The sequence below is a fragment of the Silene latifolia genome, chromosome Y (assembly GCF_048544455.1).
Source record: "Silene latifolia isolate original U9 population chromosome Y, ASM4854445v1, whole genome shotgun sequence".
In the NCBI taxonomy this organism is placed as follows: domain Eukaryota; kingdom Viridiplantae; phylum Streptophyta; class Magnoliopsida; order Caryophyllales; family Caryophyllaceae; genus Silene; species Silene latifolia.
The window spans coordinates 268,905,621-268,933,248 of NC_133538.1; the positions used below are offsets into that span (position 1 = coordinate 268,905,621).

Here is a 27,628-nt window from a genome sequence, read left to right on the forward strand (position 1 = left end):
GTTCATATCAATAACAACAAACTTATTATTTTATGTAATAATAGCATTAAGATCTGGAATGAGACTAGACATAAGGATGTCAACAATCCCGAAAAAGACGAGTCGACTAAAATCAAACCTAGTAAGGAAGAAAGCAGGTGGGAGAAACCTAGAAACACTTTTCTAAAACTAAATTCTGACGATTCAAGAATAGAAATCAATAAAGCTGCTTTAGGATATTGTATAAGAGATCATAATGGTAATGTCGTTTTGTTAGGAGCGAAAAAGTGCGGATCCAATAGTATTATGGTTGTGAAAGCTCCCGCTTTAAAAGAAGACATTTTAGCAGCTAAATACTTAGGAATCTCAAAGCTAATTATCGTGGGTGATAATTTATGCGTTATTAACTCAATTCGTAGTACTTTACAAATTCGTCGGGAAATCTTTAATATTATCAAGGATGTGAAATTATACCTTTATTTTTTCGATGAAGTGATAATTAAACTTTAATTCCGTGAAGCCAATAAGGTTGCGGACTTTATGGTTTCTATTAGGCATTCATGTCCAACTCTTTCGAGGTGGTTTGAAAGTCGGTGGCTTCAAGTTACCTCATTTATTCGAAAGAAAGAGATAAATTGGTCCTACCCTAGATAATCAATCTAATTTTCTTACCTTAAAAAAAAAGGATATTCTACATGGTACCCCTCAATTTTTCGACTTTCTACATGGTACCCTTACACTTTTTAAAACATCCATGGTACCCCTAATTATTGTCATTATCACTAAGTGTACCCCTAACTTTATTTTCTATCTATTAAACTCAGTTTTAGGCGTTAGGTATGACTTGGACGTGTAACCAAACTTGTCATTTATTATCCCATGACATAAGGACTCTATTAGGCTCAATATCCTTCTCGATCCTAATATTTATTGATATATATGGGCTAAAAAATTTTTGACGGAAAATTTATTGATTCCTTGCCAAATTATCACGTCCAAAGATGGATATTAAGTCTAATAGAGTCCTTATGTCGTGGGATGATAAATGACAAGTTTGGTTACGCGTCCAAGTAATCACTTAACGCCTAAAACTGAGTTTAATTGACGGAAAATAAAGTTTAGAGGTACACTTAGTGAGAATGACAATAATTAGGGGTACTATATATGTTTTAAAAAGTGTAGAAATAACATGTAAAAAGTCGAAAAATTAAGGAATACCATGTAGAATATCCAAAAAAAAAATATGAACGTAACATCTACAAGTACATAGTTACCTCCACTACAACAAGGCAACAAGCAATACACTCAACCATATCATACTCAAAAGCAACCACACAAAATAAATAAGTTAACGTAATGTCTAATCATCTCAAAAAAGCACATCAAAAGACTCAAAGCATCAATTTTAGTTTTCAGTTTTCACGGATTAAACTTTCCTTTTTTTAGGTAACATCCACTTCCTACTTTCCATTTTCCCTTTCCATTTTTGGCAACACTTTTCACATTTACTCATATAACTCATGACAACCACAAAACATATCAAACCCACTTTCCATTATTAATAATTCCTCCGATTTTGTAGTGCGAGAAAAAAATTGGGTGGAAAAAATGGGAAGAGGAAAGTTAGAGATAAAGAAAATAGAGAACAAAACAAATAGGCAAGTAACTTTCTCAAAACGAAGAAATGGGATTCTGAAAAAAGCTCAAGAGCTTACTGTTTTGTGTGATGCTAAGGTTTCTCTTCTTATGATCTCTAGCACCCACAAATTGCACCATTTCCTTAGCCCCGGTGTCTCGTATGTCTTTTTTTCTAAACACCCGATAATTCCCTATCGCTTTTTGGTTTGTCTTTGATATCGAAACCCTAATTGGTATTGAAATTACTTTTTTGTCGTTGTTATTTGATCATTAAGGCTTAAGAAGATGTACGATGAGTACCAGAAGATTGAGGGTGTTGATCTTTGGCATAAACATTGGGAGGTAAATTTTTTAGTTACATCTATTTTTTTTAATGGTGTTAAATGAGACGCAAAAAATATACAATATACGGAGAAAAAGTATTGTACATCAGATGTATTACATTATACTTAATAATTTTTTGAGTTTTGTGTATTTTTTTCGAGTACTATAAAGTTTATAGATTACATCTAGTTTTATGATTTCAAAAATCAAATTTTTTTGAGTTTATATGTAATTTTTTTGAGTTATAATGTAACTTTTTGAGATTAAAGTTTAAGTAAATAAACTCAAAAACTTTATAATAAAAGTCAAAAAAATTAGATTAAAACTCAAAAAGTTTATCTTAAAGCTCAAAAATTATACAACATCAAATATATAATCCACTTACCCCAATATATGGGGAGGAAGATTGGAATGTGTGACTTATTGTCATGATAAATAGGTCTTAAACACTAGGTTAAGAGTTTTTTATTAGTTTGTTATATCTATGAAATTCTTGTTTTGAATTGAGATCCTAAATTTATAGAATCGAGTACTTAATTGTTATAGGATGGTTACCTTGTTTAGCTAAGTTAGGTACTCAAAGTCACTCATGTCATGTGTTTTATTCGAGTTTGGTTAAGTTTTGTTTGGCTTGTATTAGACTAAATCAAATATGTAACTCGAAGATACAATCCGTTTCAAACATTGTTTGCATTTTTTTTTTGGATATTCTACGGTGTACTTCAAGTTATTCGGTTTTCTATGTTGTACCCCTCTTTTCATGACCTTGTTTACTTTTCATTAACTTTATCAATGTCGAACAACCAACCAAACAACCGTAGTTTGACCTTTATTCTGATTTATTAATATTGTATCCCTCTCCTGAGAAACATCTTAAATCACTTTTAATAAGCACAAACCACTATTAAAAACATCTGTTGTGATTTCTGACATGATAATGGAGATTTGATGAACTTTTAGTTAGATTCGTATGCTATTTGGTAGGTTAATGGGCAATTCGACAAACTAATAAGCATTGGCGGATCCGGAATTATTTTTTCATTGGGTCCCTTTCGAATTTAGCGAAGTGCGTATTATTACATTGTACTCACGTCATCTGCGCAGTTATGGTCCTTATGGAGAGGGTAGATGTAGAGCTTTGGTATGTCGCTACGGCGGATATAAGTATCAAAATTTCACTAGTCATGGATGGTGGCGCAGGGAGTAGGGGTGGGCAACATCTGGTCCGGACCGGAAAAATGGACCGGTCCGGTCCCAGTCCACCATTTTTTAAGATTTCGGTTTCCGGTCTTGGACCGGAATTTTTCGGTCCAGACCGAAAAGCCCGAAATTATTTTTATTTTATTTCTTTCCTTAAAATATTAATTAAAAATACATTGAGGGTCTACTTAATCCGGTCCAATGGGTCCGGATTTATGGACCGGAATTTGAAAAAGTAGGTATGTAAAATTAATTTTGGTCCAACCGGTCCGGTCGGTATTGGACCGGAATTTTTCAGGTCCGGTCTGAAATTTTTATAATCCGGTCCGGCCCAGTCCGGTTTTGGACCGGTACCCAGCCCTAGCGGGGAGACTGGGTTGAATTTTGAATCGTCTTTCTTTTATACTACGTACTTGTCTACTCGTTAATTACTAAAAATAGTTAATATTATAACTACTATTTATTAAAACTTTTGATAAACTTCTTGTTCAAATTATATTAAAATGTTAAATTTCTATGAACAAAATTTAAATCCCTAAAAAATTCATGTTAATAGTCCCTTGATTCATAGGAATTGACCCATTTAATTGAAATATTCCTCACAAATCTTAAAAGTAGGACATTTTCAAAGAATTGGAGCTAGTAGACCTATTAACCAGAAATTAACATCAATCTATTGGATAATATACTTTACAATGCAAATTCTCATTTCAAACGGGTGTATTTTTAAATTGAGACGAAGTATGTTGCCATTTTGTAATAAAAAGTGATCGTTAATGAAAAAATGTTGTCGCCTAAAAGTTACGGCTAAAATTGTTAATAATTTGTTAGAAAATTGATCTAGTAGGCTTTTATAAAAAAGGCGCTCATACTTTATTACAAAATGGTTATATTTTTTTCTTCGTGATTTTAGACAGAAATAATTCATCCTTCAGGGAGACTTGTTTGTTGTACAATGCGTTGACAAAAAATATATTCATAAGAATTACACTAGTTAAATGATATTTTAACTTATATATATTTAGGAGATTTAGGCTACAAACTATAGGCTCATATGTTTTGAGTTGGGTATTGATAGGCCAAATATTAGGTCGCTAAATACTAGAATTAAACTACCAAATTAATAATTTATAAGCCAAACTACACTCTAGATTACTCTAATGGAAAAAGCAATATAGTGCAAGTAAGGGTCGATCTCAAGAGAAGGACTTTTAAGCTAAAAATTTGAATTGTAAACTATTGAATACTAATGACAAGTTTATAAACAAACAATGGTTATCAACAATGACAAACAATCGATAAACATAGATAAAGGGGGGGTTTTGAGTTGATTGGTAACATGAAACAAAGTAAAATTGCAATCTTTGTCTAACAAGCAATATAACAAACACTTGGTGAGCAAAAGAATTCAATATTAAAGAGGACTTGGTGTAATCCTTCCTTGGTAACCAACAATAGTAAAGTTTGACTCTTTTATAACTCTCCTCTTATTATCCACCCAATACTTTCAAATCAAGATGTTAACATACAAAAATTAAACCATGCATGCATGTCCTTCAAGTTTAATCAACAATTCATTAAACCATGAGTGCAAATCGAACATGAGCATTAAGAGTTGTGCCAAGATAAGAAGCTAGGATCAATTCTCACAAGATTAAACCATACAAATGAGAAAAGACATGAAATTTCCTACTTATTGCATGAATCCTTTAAACCAAATCAACATACAACAAGCTTGCTCCAAATAATCCTAGATAGTTTAAACCATTTCTCTAGAATTTGCAATAATTGGGTAAACAAGATGCAAGAGTGATCAATTCTAACATTCATCTACTCAACATAAGAATTAAGCATAAGGAAAGATCAATAGATAAATAAGAAGAGATTAAAAGAGTCTTATAATACCGAAGTTGGAGACTTTGGATGAATTACACCAAGCAAGGGAAGGATTAGCCTTCCATATCTTTAGAAAAACCCAAGAAATGTGGAAAGATTAACATCCAATGCCAAAATATTACAACTTTCTTCCTAACAATACCAAGTTCTCTTAACAAAACAAGTTTTGAAATTATTGCTAAACAAGATCAGATTTAGGTCTCCAAAATGTGAACTATTTATAGGGCTGCACCCCCATCTAGGTTCAACACGGATTTGCTTTCACCCAAATGCTTAAGCACGGTAAATCAACTTCACAAAGCTGAGAGGGACGCAGGCTGCGTCACATTCCGCAGGCCTGCGTTAAAGGGCGCAGGCTGCGTCATATGACTCAGGCTGCGTTCTGGTCTGCCTCTTCGCTTCAAAGCTTCACTTCCTTTTGCAACTTCTTCAATATTTACCCTCCAATCTTCCTATCAAGGGATGGTGACTCCAAAGTTGGTCAATCAAATGTCGTTTCCACGTAATTGCTTGTCTACGAGTGTGGCTAGGGGCTCGCTCTCGGGATTTCGGGTCTTCCTCCAATACAAAGCTCCACACTTGAGTCAACATGCTTTAGTCATCACAATCATTGGGACGGGAGGATTAACTCATTATTCCGACTAACAAGACCCTTAATCTAAACAACTTGGCCTAAAAAGGCCCTAATGACTCGACACAATTTGACTCTATCAAATTCCCCCACACTTGGACTTTACTCGTGCCGAGTAAAACTCAAGACTAAGTAGGGAGGTACACAAGTCCGTCAAGTGAGTGTAGGAGAATCCGATCACTCTTCCCTTACCTCTTCCTTCTTATATCTCCCTCTTGAACAATCCACCGATTAAAAAGAAAATCTAGACTCAAAAGTTTTTGACGCTCTCTCTTCTCTCACTCCCCCGCCTTATCTCATCCCTCAAACAAGGACACGACACAACTCCAACTCCGACTCCTCATTCAAATCCACCCTTATTATCTCTCCAAAGCAGTCATGGTCACCCTTGCCTTATCCCAAGGCAATAGCAGGGTGACCTCTCATCCTCCTATTACAATTCATATCTCTCGTCACCACTTATAACACCCCCTTATCACTCCATGCAGTGAAATTATGCTACTTGGTTGGCCAAACTCCCTTAAACATCAACAACACAAGTAGGCAAGTTAAAAATCCACCAATTTGGGACAAATTTTCGTGACTCAAAAGAAATTAAATCCTAAACCTAGCCTCCTTCCAAGACCCTCCTTATCACTCCCTTCTTATCCCTCCAATTTTTTTTTTTTTATCCCTCATTTTGCCTAAGCTTCCCTTTCGGGTATTCACCTTAGCTTTTCCTTGCCCCTCATGGTGGCTCGCATCTCATTTATTCATTTTACCCGGAACGCCCTTTCGGGTTTTCGTTCCGTCCTCGGCCACCTTCCAATTCTTGCCTTAGGTGCCCACCCTTGTGGGTTTTCACCTAGCCGGGATTTTTTTTTTACATCAAAAACATGAATGTACATATGTTACAAACATCTCACTCCCCACACTTACATGCCACATTGTCCTCAATGTGGAGGAGTGTCATCACCTTCTCAAGAGTAGTTGTTAGAGGGGCCCGAGCCTTCACCTTGCTCATATGCCCCTTGGTTTCTTCTTCTTCTTTCTCTTCTTTCTCTTTCTCTTTTAGCCCTCATGTAGGCTTCATCAACTTGGGACTCACTAATGGTGGGTTGGTAGTGGGGTTCATGTTGGTGGAGGGTCATGCCAAATAGGCCTTGAATGAGGCTAAAGGAATCCTCTTGGGCTTGAGCATCATGGTAGGAATCTTCAATATATTGGTGGTGCCTTTCGTTTTGCACCCCAAATTGGTGACTCACTTGCTCTCGCCACTCGTTTTGAGCTCTCTACATGGCTTGATTGTCTTCCCAAAGCTTGGCTTGTTGTTGTTGCCAAGTGAAAGACTCTTCTTGCCTCCTTGCTATTCCCTCGAGCATCTTCATTTGGGCCAATTCGGCCTCATCCCCCAACCGTTTATGCTCTTCAAAAGCCCTTTGAAATTGTCCCAAACTCTCCAATCTTGGCCCATGTTGTTGTTGCCAAGAATGGGAGCTCTCAACCCTCCCACTAATTTCTGCCAAAGTCCCCCGGGTGTCCTCAAAATATTTAAACATTTGATGTTGCCAAGGTTCCATGGTGGGAGTAGTGGAACCTCCGGCTTCATGCATTGGAGTGTCTTGCACAAAAGGTGATTGCATACCCGGTTGTTGATGACTAAACTTGCCATTCTTTCAATCTCCCTCTCTTCTTCTCTTCTTTCATCCTCCCTCTCTTCTCTTTGTCTCTCCGCAACCATTTGAGCCACCCTCCTTTGAGATGGTGCTTTTCCTTGCTCTCTCTCAATGTCGGGATCCCAACGGCAATAGAAATGACGGGCCGTGGGTCCCCTAGGTAGGGTTGTAATGGGAGGTAACCGGAGATAAGACAACCCATTATTTCCAAGCCAATGACCCGAAAGTGGTACCGTAGGAAGGATTCGAAACATATGGCACTCTTGAAGGGCAAATTCGTTGTAATAACAAATGTCCCTAGCTTCATTCGCCGCTTGGCTTTCGGGAATTTGACCATGGAAATGACGGACAAAGAAGGTCACAAGTCCACCACAATGTATATTTCCACCCGCCGTTTTCAATTTGTGATGCAAGCATGCATCCATGAATAACTTAGCCCAATCCGGAATGCCTACTCCCTCGGGGAGCATGGTCCACAAATAAAGTTTTACCGTCTCACTCACCTTGGTTGGCTCTCCCAAGGCTGTGAAAAGGGTGATAAGGAAACGGGGAAGTATGCGGAGTGGGGGATTGGTTAGGCGGATATTTTGTCGTCTTTGGTGGTGGTTCTTTTGCTAGCCATGATGGGTTCGGGATTTTTGGTTATTTTTAATATCTCCCTCACTTGTGAAAGGGTGCAATCATACCATTTTTGATGGAGTCTAAACTTTTAGGACCGCTCATCACTCTCATCCATGTCAAGTTCGGTTAATGTGGTGAGGAACTCGTAAGTGTATGACCGGTATGTGTTGTCCCAAGTGTCATTTTGGAGATAGGCCTCTAACCCTACCTTAGCAAGTAAAGGGAATGTGGAGTCATAGAGGCCAAGCTTTTTCAAAGCTGTGGGCCATAAAAATTTGGTTGTGACAACATTTTGTGGCTTAGGGGAGAAGAACTTGTTCCAAATTTTCAGTTAGGCGGCGGTCATGCCCTCATGCCCCATGAAAACTTCCTCAACATCCGAATCGGATGCTTCAACACATCTTTTCTTAGATTTCCCTTTTCCAAACAACTTTGACATCTTGGGAGCCATTCTTATACTTCCTTGCAAGATTAAAAGCAATGCAAATACCACTCAAGACAGTTTTTCACTCAATGAGGCAAATCAACAAACACTTGGTGTGCACACTTTGTAATTTCTGAAAAATTTGTGTTTGATGATTTCCTCTACCTCACCCAGAAAAATTTGATCACTAACAACAAACTTAGCAACAAGAGATCGACAAGAATCCTATAAAGATACTAAGTAAAGCAATTTTCGGATTAATACAAGAGCATAAAATTGAAAGTGGAGTTAGGTTGTTATACCTTCCCGATTTCAACAAAGAAATGCTCCTTGATGCTCTTAGTTGCTCCCAAACCCGTCTTGGACCCTTGAATTCCAACTTCAAGCTTGAATTAATGGATTTCCAAAAGCTAGGGTTCTTGAGGTTTTTGGGCAAAATTTGTCAAAAGTGTGTAGAGGGTGGTATTTGATGGTGGTAGTCACAAAATGGATTGAGTTGTGATAAGGGGAAAGGATTGAAGGTGATGATTTGTGGGATTTGAAGGTAGTTTAGGAGATTTGGGGGTGAATTGGAAAAAAAAGTTTTGAGGAAGGAAGGTATAATTTTTCCGGAACTATGAACGGGGGTTTGCTATTTCGTGGTATTTTTAGCAAAGAAAGCAGCACTGTTCAGCCTGGGACGCAGGCTGCGTCAAACAACGTAAGCCTGCGTAGGACGACGCAGGCTACGTCATATGACGCAGGCTGCGTTTGCGTCTGCCCGTGAGCTCGAATTTTGACTTGTAGCTTTTCTTTCTTTTGCTAAAGGGAGTCTCCCCCACACTTAGATCATCCTTCACATCCAAATTGCCGAGTCGACCCTTTTCAACGCGTTTTCCCATACTCACTAGACCATCAAATCTCCACAAGAGTATTAGTAACTTCCATGTATTTTTGATGCAATTTAATGTTTAACAAGGATTTAAATGTACGGAATTTAAATGACATGAATGTAAATTCTATCTAGGAAATCGGTAAATTCTACAATAGAAAGAGAATATTTACAAACTTGTGCCGTATTTTTAATGTCGATGGCTCGACGTAGTCATTTGCTTGAGAATTAATCTTTATAAATTGGATCTTCTAGAAGAAGATCCTCTTCACCTTGCAACTCCACTCCCTTGAAGTAATGCTTCAACCATTGTCCATTGACCTTTATCACTTTTCCCGAGGTCGGGTTTTCCACCTCCACCGCCCCATGTGGAAAAAATTTCTTGACTTTGTAAGGTCCATACCATCTCGACCTTAACTTGCCGGGAAAGTTCTTGAGACGACTTTGGAACACCAAAATATCTTGTCCCTCTTCAAAAATTATCCTTGTCACCATTTTATCATGCCAAGACCGAGCTTTCTCCTTGTAAATGCTAGCATTGTCATAAGCATTTTGTCTAATCTCTTCCAATTCTTGAATTTGAAGCTTTCGGTGCAATCCCGTCTCACCGACATTTTGGTTGAAAGCTTTGATCGCCCAATAGGCTTTGTGTTCAACTTCTACGGGGAGGTGACATCCCTTCCCATAAATTAGCCTATATGGAGACATGTCGATTGGGGTCTTATAGGCCGTTCTATAAGCCCATAGAGCATCTTCAAGCCTCTTGCTCCAATCTTTTCGGTCGGGATTGACCGTTCTTTCCAAGATATGCTTAATCTCCCGGTTAGAGACTTCCGCTTGGCCGTTTGTTTGGGGGTGATAGGCTGTAGAAATCTTGTGGAGCACACCATATTTTTGAAGTAAAGTCGAGATCACCTTGTTGCAAAAATGAGTTTCCCTGTCACTAACAATTGCCTTAGGGAATCCAAACCTTGAAAATATGTTGCTTTTGACAAATGCTTTCACCGTCGTCACATCATCACATTTCGTGGGAATGGCCTCCACCCACTTAGACACATAATCAACCGCCAAGAGGATGTAGAGGAATCCATAGGAATTAGGGAATGGCCCCATGAAATCTATTCCCCACACATCGAAAACCTCCAAATAAAGCATCGGTTGTTGGGGCATTTCGTTTCGTCGTGAGATGTTGCCAAAACGTTGGCATCTATCGCAGGTATTGACGAAAATGTGAGCATCCTTGAACAACTTGGACCAATAGAACCCTCACTCTAGAATCTTACGTGCCGTTCTATGAGGCCCAAAGTGACCCCCACAAGCGTACTCGTGGCAATGTTTGATGATAGATGAGATTTCTACATCCGGTACACAACGCCGAATAACTTGATCTTGACACATCTTCCATAGGTACGGGTCATCCCATATGTAGAATCGAGCATCAGCCTTGATCCTATTTCTTTGACTTGATGAAAATGAGGGTGGAAACTTCTTTGTTACCATGTAGTTTACCAAATTTGCATACCATGGTTCCGTCATTCTCAAACCATAAAGAGACTCGTGAGGCAAACTTCCATCAACTACCCCCATTTGTTGCATTTGATGATCATTGAGTTGTAGTCGACTTAGGTGGTCGGCCACCACATTTGCCAATCCCTTTTTCTCTCTAATCTCTATGTCAAACTCGCTTAGGAGGAGAACCCATCTCATTAGTCTTGGTTTGGTATCCTTCTTGCTCACAAGTTGAGTGATGGACTTGTGATCGGTGTATACAATAACCTTGATTCCTAGCAAGTATGATCGGAACTTCTCTGGAGCATACACTACCGCTAAGAATTCCTTCTCGGTGGTAGTGTAATTCCTTTGGGCATCATTGAGGAGGGATGAGGCATATTGAATGACATATGGAGCTTTATCATCCTTTTGTCCCAATACGGCCCCAATGGCAAAGTCGCTTGCATCGGTCATGATCTCAAAGGGCCGATCCCACTTGGGTGCTTGAATGATTAGGGCCGAAACAAGTCTCTCCTTCAATAGGTCAAATGTTTCCCTACAATGAGCATCAAACACAAACTCCACATCATTGTGCAATAGTTTGCACAAGGGATTAGCGATCTTGGAGAAATCCTTAATAAATCGTTTATAAAATCCTGCATGTCCCAAGAACGACCTCACGTCTTGAGTATTAGATGGATATGGCAAGGTCTTAATCACCTCCACCTTAGCCGTATCCACCTCAATCCCTCTTCGCGACACTATATGCCCTAACACGATACCGCTACTCACCATTAAGTGGCACTTTTCAGAATTTAAAATGAGGTGAGAGTCTATGCACCGTGTTAGGACCATAGCGAGGTGGTCTAGACACGAGTCAAATGAGTCTCCATGGATGGTGAAGTCATCCATGAAGACTTCTAAGATACGCTCTACATAATCCGAGAAGATGCTCATCATGCACCTTTGGAATGTGCCGGGGGCATTGCACAATCCAAAGGGCATGCGACGGTAAGGATAAGTACCAAATGGGCAAGTAAATGTTGTTTTGGATTGATCCTCGGGGTGTATGGGGATTTGAAAATACCCGGAGTACCCGTCCAAAAAAGAATAGTACTCTTTACCTCCTAACCTTTCTAGCATTTGATCTAGAAAGGGTAGGGGGAAATGGTCCTTCAAAGTGACTTGGTTGAGGCGGCGATAATTGATACACACCCTCCATCCCATTTGTAAACGGGTAGGGATCAATTCCCCTTGGGAGTTTTCGATTACCGTCACCCCCCTTTCTTAGGCACGACTTGAGTAGGACTTACCCATTGGGAATCACTAATGGGGTAGATGATTCCCATTTGAAGGAGCTTGATTACCTCTTCTTTCACCACCTCCATCATAGGTGGATTGAGTCTTCTTTGCGCTTGTCTCACGGGTTTAGCCTCTTTTTCTAACCGAATCTTGGACTTATTCCTTTAATGTCGGCAATGCTCCACCCAAAGGCTTCCTTATGCTTTTTCAACATGGCAACTAACCTCTCCTCTTGCTTTTCTTTGAGTTGGTTTGAAATGATTAATGGAAGGGTATTGTCTTCCCCCACGAAAATGTATTTGAGATGATTTGGTAGGGGTTTTGGTTCATGTTTCGGGGGTTTTCAGATGGAGGGGAGTGGTCTTTCAAGGTTAGCATCCAAGGGGAGAAAAGGTGCAAGGGATCTATGTTCTTGAGAGGCCAACATTTCAGCCGTAACCAGAGGAGAACGCAGGCTGCGTTCAGGGGCGCAGGCTGCGTTGAGTGACGCAAGCTGCGTCTCAGACTGCCTCGTGGACTTTCTTCTTGCTCTTTTGAAAATGACACCCCATCTTCAAGTTCTTCTTCTTCGTCCAAGTCCTCTGAATATTCCTGCACATCATTAGACAACACTACCCGCATACCTTCTTGCTCCAAATCGTTAGTGAGGACAACCTCAAGGGGGTCCCTTTGACACAAATTATATACTTGTGAAACAATTGGTTCAAAGATATCCAAGAAATAACAAGAATGTGAATCGCTAGGTTGTTTCATGGCATCATATATGTTGTAAGTGAGTTTCTGTAACACCCCCGCACACCAGGACGCCTTACCAAGGACCATTCCAGTGTATGACGGTGTCACCATCTCGGTTTCCCGAGGAAGTAGATCAAATCAGACAATAAAAGAACAATTATAAAATATTAATGTATCTTATACAATACAACTCAATACAAACTCTTTATACCAAAGATAAAACTACAACACTCATGACACATCACTTCTAGACTGGTAGCGTGATGACTCGATCCCTCCAATCCTAGCAGCCACAATCAACAGTACCTGCTAAGCCAACTGCTCACCATCCCCGAATGGATCACCGCAAATACCACAAAACAACATGGGGTCAGTACCGACTAATCAAATGTAAAACAGGTAAACAATGTAACCAACTGATCATCCTCAACCCAGTCTCCGATCTCGCACAGTAACCGACTACACACCGAAGTGTGTAGCCCTGCCAGATTACCCATCGCAACAGGTAACCCTCGCCGCCAGTGGGTGACCGCAGCCCCTCCCACCTAGTCCAGCTCATCAACGAGCGACTAACAATCCATGTCCCTTAATGTGCACATCCCCTCCCGTGACGGGTTCCACGGAGGGCGAACCAGGGTGTGAAGCCACTCCCGCAAGTGACTCCACCACAATCACAACACGCACAACACCCCAGCTGTCACTACACCTCCACACCAACATCGTCACCACAACGCTCAAACACCGATGATCAGCAGATAACAAAAGATATGAAACAATAACAGTCACAATCAATTAACGGTACTGAGTAGGAAAACCTACCTCGAGACAACCATGGAAGACATTTATAACAGCCAAGCAGGACTCTAGTACGCATCCTACAACGATAACCATTCCTATTACAAAAATATTCTCAACGAACTACGCAAAAGAAGCACAAGGCAGAAACTTACCTATCACACTCCTCGACGGCGGCACAGACGACAACCACACACGCCATCCTTCCTAAGTGAATCACGTCCTTCCTTTGGTGAAGGTTTAGCCTATACTTATGAGAGTGTGTAGAAATGGGTGATAGGAGAGGGAGGTAGGCTAGGGTTAGAGAAAGAGGAACTGTCGAGAAAATGGGAAATGAAATAAATCTCGCGAACTTGCGTTTTATATTAACACGTCAACACCAGCCATACTCGGTCGAGTACCAGAGTACTCGGCCGAGTAGGCTCTACTCGGCCGAGTATTGAAGATACTCGGCCGAGTAGCCTCTGCTAGGTCGAGTAAGTCATCTTATCAAATATGTGTTGTAAGTCTCGTCCTTCCCCCATTCCTCCCCAAGGTCGGTCTTGGTCAACAGAGTCAGTCAACAAGGCCCTTAAATATCCTGGGTATTACAGTCTTCCCCCCTTAAAAAGAACTTCGTCCCCGAAGTTCCGTCTCCACGACATCAACAACAAGACCCCGAAAACACAATCCACACACATAACGACATACGAACTCCGGCCGTACTCGATACTACCACCAAATCACATTATTCAACCAACAAACATACCACCACAGTTAACAGGTATAAAATATACGGAAAGGATACTCCCACATAGACTCACAGCAAGGTACGTTCAAATCCCATACCACATGTTTTTCGTATACTAATCCGGTGAAAGCAACACAACGACTACCAAAAGTACACATCCTACACACCCATACAAGATTGCACGTTCAAGCTACCTACAATATAACATAGATACAACTTCAAGGAAACTTAATGAACTTCAATAATAACGTGTAACATAGTGTGATTCCAAATACCAACGTAGAAGTAGAAGTGGTTCAAATATTATAGATATAATTTCATCATTTGTCCTCGCGACATTACTCTTCCCCTCTTAAAGGAACTTCGTCCCCGAAGTTCACCGCTAGCTACTTCCCGTACCCAAAGCCAACGCATACATCATGACTGTGACATTACCCATAAACTCTTGTTGCACAACTTACTTTATGACATTACACGCTTGTGACTCATAGAGACAGAATGTTTCCGCAATTATGTAGTGTATATAAATCCAAATATGGGGTTAACAAATGATAGCAACTTTATTCATAAGCTTTTAGGTTAAACATGTACCAACCACTAGTTTCACTCATCCAGTTGGAGCGATTATAACCGTAACCAATCATATACACGTATAAGACTGGTGACAGCTACATCACCGTCTGGGTATTGTGTTACATTTCTATTTTGTTTAAAGGCTCGTGTATCACCCTGAACAATTTAAGTTCCTGGATATTAACCAATACCATATAACTAAACATTCACAAATTAATATGTTATGCAAGCAATCGCATACCTGTGACATGATCATAGTCCATCTTTTGAACAATTTATTGCACAAAATGACAATATAAGGCGCACCCACAGATTCCGTCATACAATTATTCACATAACTCTTGCAATTCACATAACTATCACACGTCATGGTCTCTGTATCAGCAGTAATCGGCCGAGTATGAATGGCTACTCGGTCGAGTAAGCTCTACTCGGTAGAGTATATTTGTATACTCGGCCGAGTAAGCTCTACTCGGTCGAGTAGTGACTATACTCGGTCGAGTTATGACAGGCAGAGGGCTTTTGACGCCATCATGTAGAGCATTCACAAATTAACCTGCAACCAAACTCTTCACAACGATACCAAACATAACTAATTCCTAACATAACAAAATCCAACACGTCTCCACACGATAAGTTAAGTAAATAACGGCCTTATGGCCGAGTACAGTCATCCCACAGTAAATAATAAATCCCGAAAGTGAACATCCAACGCAAAAGTAATAAATCTAACACAAAAGAAATAAATCCGACACCAAAGAAGTCAATCCAAGCAATATAACAACACAAGATCAATAACCAGGACCCTCCTCCATGTCATCGTCACCACCTGCACCAGAAGTACCTGCACCGGAACTGCCCGCTCCTGGAAAGCCTGTTGCTGCTGAGTAATCCCCTTCGAGCTGGCTGCCGTAGTTGGCTCCCCACGGTCCCGCGAGGCAGCCAAACTCTGTCTTCTCTGGTGGCCTCCAGTAACTCGGATCAACTCCGTAGCTGTGGAATACTCCCGTGTCCACTCCCGGTCCTCTCCACCAGATAGGCTGTGCTAGCTGTGTCCCTATGCCCTGGTTATGGGCCATCTCATGCATGTTGCGGAGCACCAAAGTAGTGGAGATCCGCTCAGCCGAGTATCCTGGGGTCGTGCACTGTGGGGTAGGGCGAGTACTGGCAAGGGTAGAAGTCAGGGGCGGAGTAAGAGGGCTCAGGTACAACCAGGTCTGCCCTAGACTGCCTCACCCTATGACGCTCTCGAGGTGGGGGAGGTGCCTACTGCTGTCCCTCAGGCACGGTGACAGGCTCAGGTAGGTCCAAGAGAATCCTTGGGTCAATCAGGTAGGTCTGGGGCTCAGGCCTAGGAATGGCACAAGGCTCCCACTCAACCAAATGGTCAACAACAGGGAGATGGGCTGCGTCTGGAAGCACCATCCACATAGATCCCCTCACCCTCCAGGCATAAGACCCGTCATCCATCTTCCTCAACCATTTGTTCTGACGCCAGTACTGAGTATCCATGGTAGGCACAATCTCTACACACTCATCCCCCTCAGGAGGTGGGGCCTCAAAATCCGTTAGGCGCTGATCTAGGCGGGTCACTATGGCCCCGCAAGCAATGTGTCGGGTATTGGACTGTGCCATGCGCTCAAGACTAGAGCACACTACCCCTGGAGCACTGTAATAGAACGGTTTCTGACGGTGTAGGTTAAGGTAAGACATAAGCAACATGACCTCGTGAGAATTAAGCTTACTCACGTCGTCCCTCGCATACAACAGGCAGGTCATCATCCTCAAGAACATACGGAGAACAACATGCTGAACATCGTTAATTAGCATGGAACTGGCACTAGGAGTAGGTCGGCCAGTCAAGTATGGAAGGTAAAGAGGGGCACCGCTGTTCTTGGCCACTTCACTAAGGTACCCTTCCTCCTCGGCCTCTAGACCCAAATGGTCGGCAAACTCGTCTAGGGTAAGCTCATGATCCTCATTCATGAGGCGAAAAGAGACAGTCTTTCCCTTCTTGTCATAAACATAGGAGCTCAAAAACTCCAAGGTCAAGTGGGGGTAAGATTTCTTCCTCAGGTGATATAACCCCTCCATACCCAGAATCCGAAAGATATGAAATATGTCCTCCTTAATCCCTAAAGTCTCAAGAATACCAGGATTAATACAGCGGGTGGGACGGAAAGGACGACGCATAAGGGCCACAAAAGCCTTACGTAGATTGAAATCAGAGAAAATTACCGATGGATGTGCCTCCACCGGTGGAACTACAGGTTCACTGCTTCACTGACCCGTCTCAAGCTGGACATTAGCACGAGTTCTTTTGTTGGGTAGGCCTCTGGTTTTCACCATGCTGCAAAAGAACAGGTTTTAACAGGGGATTGACACACCAACTCTTATTGCAAAAAGACGGACTGTTTTCAATTGTATACAGATTTTGAAACGATCTTTTAAGACAAATTTTATCAGAAAATCACAAAATACCTTAAAAGTTATATGGTTACAAGCTTCAAGTTGTCTCAAACCAAAGGATAAACAACAACAGAAAGTATTTCATTTTTAGCAACCCTAGAATACAGAAATCAAATTTTAAACCATGAAATTGCTTAAACAAGGGCATACACGAGGTTTATATACGATTAAATCCAAGAAATAACAAGATGAAGTCTCAATTTCAGTTGCCCAAAATCGAAATTCGAAGTATAGCTGAAATCATACCATAACTTTGAAAACAAAGAGAAAAATCGAATTAAAACCTTACCTTGGGTTGATTTATAGTAAGGGAGAATGAATTAATCACCAAGGATTGATCCAAAAAGCTTGAGAAAGGTAGGGTATAGAGTTTTAGAGAGAGAGGAATGTGACGATGGGAGGCGGAAATAAGAAAGAATGGGACGAGAATAAGGTTTTTGTATAACCCACTTAAGTCCCGATAAAACAATACTCGGTCGAGTGTCGGGCATACTCGGCCGAGTGTCGACTACTCGGTCGAGTATCCTTCTTGGTCGGTCGATTTTTCAAGGTTAGTAGCGATTTTAATTTTTCACCAAACGGACACTCGGGCGAGCAGCTTTATACTCGGCCGAGTATGATCTACTCGGTCGAGTTTCCAAAGGTGAAGACGAAATCATATTTTTCATTGTTCTTGCAAAATAAATAACATCGTTCGGAGTTCCGTGCAACCGGCTCGTCACTATTAGAGCTTACTTCTACCACATTAACACACACCAACACGAATTCTTTTGCACATACATCATCAACTTGTCGTTACTTCTACCTACATACCTTACTTTTACTAAAGAACAATTCACATGTCACCTTAAACATATGTAACTATTTAACCACAGTAACCGCAAGGTTTAACTTATGTATTACATTATTACACGTTCCGCTAATCATAATATACTTACCTTTAACCAACATTTACAAGACAACCATTATCACATACGCAACCATTGTGGAACAATTAAATGGGCTTACCTCTCATCACTCTTCGCTACGATTCATTCACCAACTCTAGACTTTTCCATACACATTGATACGCATTACATAAACACAGATGCACACAATGACCACCACTAAGCAACCAACGAATCTTACTAGCTACCCTTATTCCCGTGTCTGGCTTAAGTTCGATGGGGCCATGATTTTGAAATGAGGGCGCCTTCTCACCCAAAATCTAGCATCGGCTGGGGCTCCCAACGCACATACACCAGGTTTATTTTAGTTGACACCCAACATTCATTAGGTTCATTGGTTCAGGTTCCAAAATCGTCAGCTCTTATACCACTTTGTAACACCCCCGCACACCAGGACGCCTTACCAAGGACCATTCCAGTGTATGACGGTGTCACCATCTCGGTTTCCCGAGGAAGTAGATCAAATCAGACAATAAAAGAACAATTATAAAATATTAACGGATATTTCCCATGGTACCCTCGAACTTTGGCAGATTACACATGGTACCCCTCATTTTAAGTTTCTACATATGATACCCCTATGTTTACCTTTTTCTTTCCCAAAATACCCTTTCCCAAATTTCCGTCATCACTCCGTTACTCTTTTTACTAATGACCCCATTTTTTTGTTATTTAATTCACTAATCCTATTTCACCCACTACCATACCCTCTATTATCAATTCATCATCATTCATATGCTCTCCATCATCGGAACCCACCATAGTTGCCATCATCCATGTTTCTCAATCAACGGAACCCACCGCCACTTCATAGGGCCGACGTACGGTCAACCCAGATGCGTCCCTGCTCTTATTGCTTCTTAAGGTCGGCGGCCGCGCCTATTAACTTTGGTGTTGCGGTCTTTTGGTGGTTGAGGGTCACTGAGGGGAAAGGTTGCGATTGTGATGGTGGGGTGACGAGAGTTATGGTGGTTTAGTGAGGGGTAGAAGGGAAGGTGAAAGGAGAGGAGGTGATACAAGAGGGTAGCGGCTGATCGGAGGGTTTTGGGGATTTTCGAGGTAGTGCGGATTCTGGTAATGGCGGGTTCAAGAGATGGTGGTTCTGTGGAGGCGGTGGTGGTAATGGTGGACTATGATTGAGAGGTGGTTTGAAAAAGTGATGGATGGTTAAGGAGGAGACAGAGGTGCGAGAAACACTTCGTTATCGTCGCCGTTGCCATGTCATTTTTCGTCGACGGCGGTGCCGGAGGTGTGAGGTAGGTGGCTTTCAATTAATAGATTTGAGTGCGGAAATTGATGGTGAGTTTAGTTTCTCCCTGACAGCGCCAATCCGTCATCGTTGAATAATGATAGCGGCGGCTGGTCTGGTGGTGGGTGAAAAAGTAGGCGTTTTGGGGTGATGGTGAAGAAGATGATGATAAATGATAATGGGTGGGTTGAGAATTTAGATATTAAAGTTAGTTTATGGTATAAAATTAGGATTAATGTTTAGATGATGGAGATTTAGTGTATTAAATAACAAAAAATGGGGTCATTAGACAAAGGAGTAACGGAGTGATGACGGAAGTTTGGTGAAGGGTATTTTGGGAAAGAAATAGGTAAACATAGGGGTACCATATGTAGAAACTTAAAATAAGGGGTACCATGTGTAATCTGCCAAAGTTCGAGGGTACCATGGGAAAAAACCGAAATATTAATGTATCTTATACAATACAACTCAATACAAACTCTTTATACCAAAGATAAAACTACAACACTTATGACACAGCACTTCTAGACTAGTAGCGTGATGACTCGATCCCTCCAATCCTAGCAGCCACAATAAACAGTACCTGTTAAGCCAACTGCTCACCATCCCCGAATGGATCACCGCAGATACCACAAAACAACACGGGGTCAGTACCGACTAATCAAATGTAAAACAGGTAAACAATGTAACCAGCTGATCATCCTCAAACCCAGTCTCCCGATCCCGCACAGTAACCGACTACACACCAAAGTGTGTAGTCCTGCCAGATTACCCATCGCAACAGGTAACCCTCGCCGCCAGTGGGTGACCGCAGCCCCTCCCACCTAGTCCAGCTCATCAACGAGCGACTAACAATCCCTGTCCCTTAATGTGCACATCCCCTCCCGTGACGGGTTCCACGGAGGGCGAACCAGGGTGTGAAGCCACTCCCGCAAGTGACTCCACCACAATCACAACACGCACAGCACCCCAGCTGTCACTACACCTCCACACCAACATCGTCACCACAACGCTCAAACACCGATGATCAGCAGATAACAAAAGATATGAAACAATAACAATCACAATCAATTAACGGTACTGAGTAGGAAAACCTACCTCGACACAACCATGGAAGACATATATAACAGCCAAGCAGGACTCCAGTACGCATCCTACAACGATAACCATTCTTATTGCAAAACTATTCTCAACGAACTACGCAAAAGAAGCACAAGGCAGAAACTTACCTATCACACGCCTCGACGGCGGCACAGACGACAACCACGCACGCCATCCTTCCTAAGTGAATCCCGTCCTTCCTCTTGGTGAAGGTTTAGCCTATACTCATGAGAGTGTGTAGAAATGGGTGATAGGAGAGGGAGGCAAGCTAGGGTTAGAGAAAGAGGAACTGTCGAGAAAATTGGAAATGAAATAAATCTAGCGAACTTGCGTTTTATATTAACGCGTCAACACCAGCCATACTCGGTCCAGTACCAGAGTACTCGGCCGAGTAGGCTCTACTCGGTCGAGTATTGAAGATACTCGGCCGAGTAGCCTCTGCTAGGTCGAGTAAGTCATCCTATGAAATATGTGTTGTAAGTTTGGTCCTTCCCCCATTCCTCCCCAAGATCAGTCTTGGTCAACAGAGTCAGTCAACAAGAGCCTTAAATATCCTGGGTATTACAGTTTCTTTCCATCAAACTCCATAGTGAGGTTTCCGTTAGACACATCAATCTTGGTCTTAGAGGTCTTCATAAAAGGCCTCCCTAAAAGGATTGGAGTGGCCCTCGAGTCGGCTTCCATATCAAGAACATAGAAGTCGGCTGGAAAGGTTAAGTGATCTACCTCTACCAACACATCTTCCACCATTCCCCTCGGGTATATGCTTGAGCGATCCGCAAGTTGGATCACTACATCGGTTTTGTTCAATGGTGGAAGTCCCAAGGTCTCATAAAGGGCATATGGCATAACATTGATTAAGGCACCAAGGTCTAACATAGTATGAGTGAAACTCTTGTCCCCAATAGAGCATGGTATAGTGAACATTCCCGGGTCGTCACACTTTTTGGGAAGTGATTTTATTAAATATGGCGGAGACATGTTCACTCACCCGTACTCTTTGGGTTCCCTTCCTTGGGCTACTCCTAGGTGTACAAAGTTCCTTGAGAAACTTTGCATACCTCGGAACACTCTTCAAAAGATTTAGTAAAGGAATGTTTACTTCACACTTTCTAAAAGTTTCATAGAGATCCACATCTCTTTCGACCCTCTTAGAATGTGTGAGAGCATTAGGAAAAGTTACCTCCACAACATATTCCCTTTCGATCTCCTCAATTTGAGTTTTGGTATTGTTGCTTCCTTGCTTTTCTTTGTCCTTGTTCAAAGGACTATTCTCCTCTTCTCCATTAGCTTTAGAGGGTGTCTCTTTCTCCTTTTCAACTACAAGCTCTTCTTCAATTTGTTCCTCAATTTGAACAATCCTCTCATGTGACTTGGCCCTTCTCTTCTTCTTTGGAGGGGATTCCAAAGTTCTCCCCTTCCTCAATGTCATAGCACTAGCATTTTCCCTAGGAGGGAATGTAGTGGAGGGAATAAAATTGGAATTCCTTTGGTTTTGTTTGGCAAGTTCTTGGGCAATTTGTCTTAGTTGGACCTCAAGGTTGGCAACCTTGGCATCACTAACACCCTTGTCGGTTTCAATCTTGTCAAACCTCTTGTTTGTTTTAACTTGCTCTTGCAAAATGTTCTTAAACAAGTCTTGAACACTTGGTTCCTTTTGAGAATTGGTATTGTTGCCTTGGTTGCCGAATTGGAATGATTGACCTTGGCCTTGGTTACGACCTTGGGTGTTGGAATTTCCATTCCTGTTTCCTTGAAAATTGGAACCTTGACCTTGTCGGGAATTTTGGTCTCTCAAGTGATTGAATTGGCCATTAACAAAGCTTTTGGAAGTGTCACCACCCCAACCAAGACGTGGGTTGTCTCTACTCCCAACATTGTACGTGTTTCCATTAGGGTCATAATTGTAATATCCTCCCCCGGAAGGATTCCTAGCATTGTAATTTCCATAACCCATTGCACTCACATTTTCCACCCCAATTCCTTCCTCAATCATTATGGGGCAAGCTTCCTCCAAATGAGGACCTTGACAATAGTTGCATTCCACTTGATTCCTTTGACTTCCTCCCTTGTTTGGATTGTTCACTATCATGTTCTTCACTAGGTGAGTTAGGTCATTCACACTTTGCTCAAGATTTTGATTAGAAGAGGAGGAGGTTCCCATTGAAGATGCATTTCTTGATCCCTTTTGACTTCTACCATAATTTCTTGTGGTTGAGGCAAGTCTCTCAATGATCTCCTTAGCATCCGCTATGGAATAGTTCTCCAAACCTCCTCCGGTGGCGGAATTGACCATCCTTTGATCTTCTTGGCCTAAACCTTCATAAAAGTTAACAAGAAGGTCATCCTCACTCAACCCATGGTATGGGCATTGAGCCACTAACCTCTTAAATCTTTCCCAATATTCATACATGGTTTCCCCATGGTCTTGCTCTATTGTGGTGATTGCCTTTTTTGCACGGTTGTGGCGTGAGTCGAGATAGAATTTCTCAAGGAAGGCCGCTTTCATTTCTTTCCAAGTACTTATGGACCCCGGCGTAATATATAAAAGTCAATCCTTAGCCGCATCCAACAAAGAAAACGGAAAGGCACGAAGCTTGAATTGGTCCTCCGTCACTCCATTTGGAATGGCTCCTTCACACATCATGTGAAACTCCGATATGTGCCGGTTAGGATCATTTCCCGCGTGCCCATGGAACTTGGGTAGGTTGTGAATGAAGAAACCCTTAAGTTCAAAGTTGGCATTTGCTCCCAAAGGAGGGTATGTGATGCATAAAGGTTGTTCATCGTAATTCCTTGCCCTTATCTCACGAATGGTTCTATTATCGTTCGCCATTCTAAGATATTTTACTTCATTGGGGTTCACCGAAAGTGGTTCTTCCTCAACTTGGGTTTCCCTAGGTCGTCTTTGATTCCACGGGTTTGTAAACAACCAAGAGTATGCTCCGAATGAGTCTTCTTCAACGGGAGTTGATTCACCACTTTGTTGAGAACTAAACATAAACTTGGACACTACACAAAACAAATTAGAACTTCCACTTACTTCTAACAACAAGAGGAGTATAAAAACAACTAAGCATAAATTCACAAACTCAAGTTCTAGCTATGTTGCCCTTCCCCGGCAACGGCGCCAAAATTTGATAGGCCAAATAGTAGGTCGCTAAATACTAGAATTAAACTACCAAATTAACAATTTATAAGCCAAACTACACTCTAGATTATTCTAATGGATAAAGCAATTTAGTGCAAGTAAGGGTCGATCCCAAGAGAAGGACTTTTAAGCTAAAAAATTGAATTGTAAACTATTGAATACTAATGACAAGTTTATAAACAAGGGTTATCAGCAATGACAAACAATCGATAAACATAGATAAATGGGGGGTTTTGAGTTGATTGGTAACATGAAACAAAGTAAAATTGCAATCTTTGTCTAACAAGCAATATAACAAACACTTGGTGAGCAAAAGAATTCAATATTAAAGAGGACTTGGTGTAATCCTTCCTTGGTAACCAACAATAGTAAAGTTTGACTCTTTTATAACTCTCCTCGTATTATCCACCCAATACTTTCAAATCAAGATGTTAACATACACAAATTAAACCATCCATGCATGTCCTTCAAGTTTAATCAACAATTCATTAAACCATGAGTGCAAATCGAACATGAGCATTAAGAGTTGTGCCAAGATAAGAAGCTAGGATCAATTCTCACAAGATTAAACCATACAAATGAGAAAAGACATGAAATTTCCTACTTATTGCATGAATCCTTTAAACCAAATCAACATAAAACAAGCTTGCTCCAAATAATCCTAGATAGATTAAACCATTTCTCTAGAATTTGCAATAATTGGGTAAACAAGATGCAAGAGTGATCAATTCTAACATTCATCTACTCAACATAAGAATTAAGCATAAGGAAAGATCAATAGATAAATAAGAAGAGATTAAAAGAGTCTTATAATACCGAAGTTGGAGACTTTGGATGAATTACACCAAGCAAGGGAAGGATTAGCCTTCCATATCCTTAGAAAAACCCAAGAAATGCGGAAAGATTAACATCCAATGCCAAAATATTACAACTTTCTTCCTAACAATACCAAGTTCTCTTAACAAAACAAGTTTTGAAATTATTGCTAAACAAGATCAGATTTAGGTCTCCAAAATGTGAACTATTTATAGGGCTGCACCCCCATCTAGGTTAAACACGGATTTGCTTTCACCCAAATGCTTAAGCACGGTAAATCAACTTCACTGAGAGGGACGCAGGCTGCGTCACATTCCGCAGGCCTGCGTAAAAGGGCGCAGGCTGCGTTTATATGACGCAGGCTGCGTTCGGGTCTGCCTCTTCGCTTCAAAGCTTCACTTCCTTTTGCAACTTCTTCAAGATTTACCCTCCAATCTTCCTATCAAGGGATGGTGACTCCGAAGTTGGGCAATCCAATGCCGTTTCCACGTGATTGCTTGTCTACGAGTGTGGCTAGGGGCTCGCTCTCGGGATTTCGGGTCTTCCTCTTATACAAAGCTCCACACTTGAGTCAAAATGCTTTAGTCATCACAATCATTGGGACGGGAGGATTAACTCATTATTCCGACTAACAAGACCCTTAATCTAAACAACTTGGTCTAAAAAGGCCCTAATGACTCGACACAATTTGACTCTATCAGGTATTGTAATACTCTTTTTTTATTAGTAAAGTTAGACAAGTAAGGACAATTTTGTGGTGTCCAAATTAATGCTTTGAGGTGTCCTCTCCAAATCACATACTTTCTCAAAATTAATTTCTAACTTCGGGGTGTCCTAGGACACCGTATACTACAACGTGAATCCGCCAATGCTAATAAGTAAATTAGTAAGTTATTGAGTAATAAGAAGGGTAAATAAACGATTTAATAGGTCAATAAAGAAACTAAGTTATCAAAGACAATAAAAAGGGTCATTGTATAGACTAGTGTATAGAGTTCAGGGGTATACTATAGAATTTCAAAAATATAGGGATACAACGTAGAAAACCGAAAAACTCGAGGGTATATCGGAGAATATCCTTTTTTTTTTTTTTTTTTTTTTTTTTTTAACATTTGTGACTTGTGAGAGATATTTTAATCAAAATAAACAAATGATTGAGATAAGGGTATGATTGTAATGAAAAAGAAACTCCAAGTTTCAATTTATGATCATATTGGTTTTAATGCAGAGGATGCAAGAGCAGCAGAGAAAGTTGCTAGAGCTCAATAATATGCTACGCACTGAGATTAGGTGACCTTTTAAACAGTTTTTTTTTTTTTTTTTTTTTTTTTTGGTGACGAGGGGTTGAATCCCCCGGGCACATGCGATACCCTGCAAACCACGTGTGCCATGTAAGACATCCTTTAGGATGACAAGTAACCGCATCACTCCCGTGTAGGGAGTCGAACTCGAGACCTCTCAATTCGTTGCCATTGCAACGCTTTGAGGCACTCCCGCACTCCACTACACTCAAGCCATTAATTCCATGTAACTTGTCTTGTTACTTGATTACAATTATTAAGTTAATTGAATTAGTTTTTCACATATATGATCATGATGCTATTTTAATTTGCTGCATTGTAGTCGAAGGATAGGGGTAGATTTGGAGGGCCTAACTCTACTAGAGCTCCGCGGTCTTCAGCAAGAGATGGAGGAAGCTATAACTGAAATTCGTAATAGAAAGGTTAAATTCTTTTATGTATAAAGTCATGCATTACTAAATCTCCTCATTGGTTTGAATTTCGTGTTGCATTAGATATCCAGCCTATACGAATCAAAACCTGCTTGTGGTAAACTCGAAAACTTCTATAATTTGGTCACAAGCTCAATATTGTGCCCCAAAGTTACATGGTCTAGTTCTCCTATTTCATTGTCTCTTCTGTTTTGTTTGTTGAATAAGCCACAAGCTTATTAAGAGTACAATATAGAGGAGGGGGATTAATCTGGGCACATGATACCTTCTCAATCTTAACTCTTAACCATGAGGCTAAGACATCTTGGGTTCCTAATTCATCATCTCTGAAGACGTGTATGAAACTACTTAAATTAGTAAATGTTATTAATTGCAGTATCATGTGATCAAGAATCAAACAGGGACAACTAGGAAGAAGGTTAGCTAATTTGTCACTTTTATAATTCACAATTATTTTAGCCTTCTTTCTTTATGTCATTAATTAATTACATAATCCTAAACCATTATCAATCCTTTTCACTCTTTTCAGGTAAAGAACCTTGAAGAAAGGCATGGAGATCTCCTCATGGATCTTGTAAGTAGTTTACTACTACGAAATCTTGAAATCCAAAATTCTTAAACTTCCAATTTTTTAGCCCACGAGGGAAAATTTGATGATGGTGGGACATGAACTCAGGTCATGAGTACCATATTTCACAACTTTACTAGCTAAACTCGCTTACATAAAGTGGAAACATAATAAAAGTTGTCAACAAATTGTGTTTTCTTGTTTCGTCATTACTAGAATTACATTGCGGACAAGATTCGATATTTGGAGGGCTAATATATAAATTGACAAGATTAAAAATTTCGTTAACTAATTAGTAATTCAGTTTAAAAGTTGACATTGCTATGCCACCACAAGCCCTTTTGCTCTGTCACTGATTACGTCTAAACGCGAGTCTAACTAATAGTTCTGAAAATGAAGGAAGCGAAATTTAGAGGAGCACACTTTGGGATAGGAGACGGCGAACTGAGGAACTACGGCGGTGCAAGTATGTATGGAAATGAAAGAGCAGCAGCCAACTTATTTGCTTTGAGTCGCCACCCTCACTAATGTATCAATGCTTACTCCGATCATGATTTGCAACCTTGCTTGACTTTGTGCTTTTCTCATATATTTGAGCTACTTAAATTACCCTCTAACTAATGTGTAATCTGCTCTTGTGGATGTTTCGTGTGATGGAAACTAGGCCATGTTGTCTCGAATATAAACCAGTGGTTTGAGACTTATGATTAAATGTGATTAGTTCGTGATA

General features: G+C 40.7%; 1 protein-coding gene across 1 annotated transcript; it reads left to right on the forward strand.

Moving 5' to 3' along the window:
- The first annotated feature begins 1,517 nt into the window (after positions 1-1,517).
- Positions 1,518-27,628, forward strand: LOC141626799 (MADS-box protein CMB2-like). Its single transcript, XM_074440443.1, has 7 exons — positions 1,518-1,775; positions 1,893-1,959; positions 25,827-25,888; positions 26,222-26,321; positions 26,707-26,748; positions 26,860-26,904; positions 27,298-27,628. The coding sequence occupies exons 1-7, from the start codon at positions 1,588-1,590 to the stop codon at positions 27,424-27,426; spliced, it is 633 nt and encodes a 210-aa protein (XP_074296544.1). The 5' UTR covers positions 1,518-1,587; the 3' UTR covers positions 27,427-27,628.

Excerpts from the sequence above, each read along its gene's own strand:
- LOC141626799 (XM_074440443.1), top strand. The coding sequence starts at position 1,588 with ATGGGAAGAGGAAAGTTAGAGATAAAGAAAATAGAGAACAAAACAAAT. Across the intron at positions 1,776-1,892 it reads TTCCTTAGCCCCGGTGTCTC|GCTTAAGAAGATGTACGATG; the intron begins GTATGTCTTTTT and ends TTGATCATTAAG. Across the intron at positions 26,322-26,706 it reads CTGAAATTCGTAATAGAAAG|TATCATGTGATCAAGAATCA; the intron begins GTTAAATTCTTT and ends TATTAATTGCAG.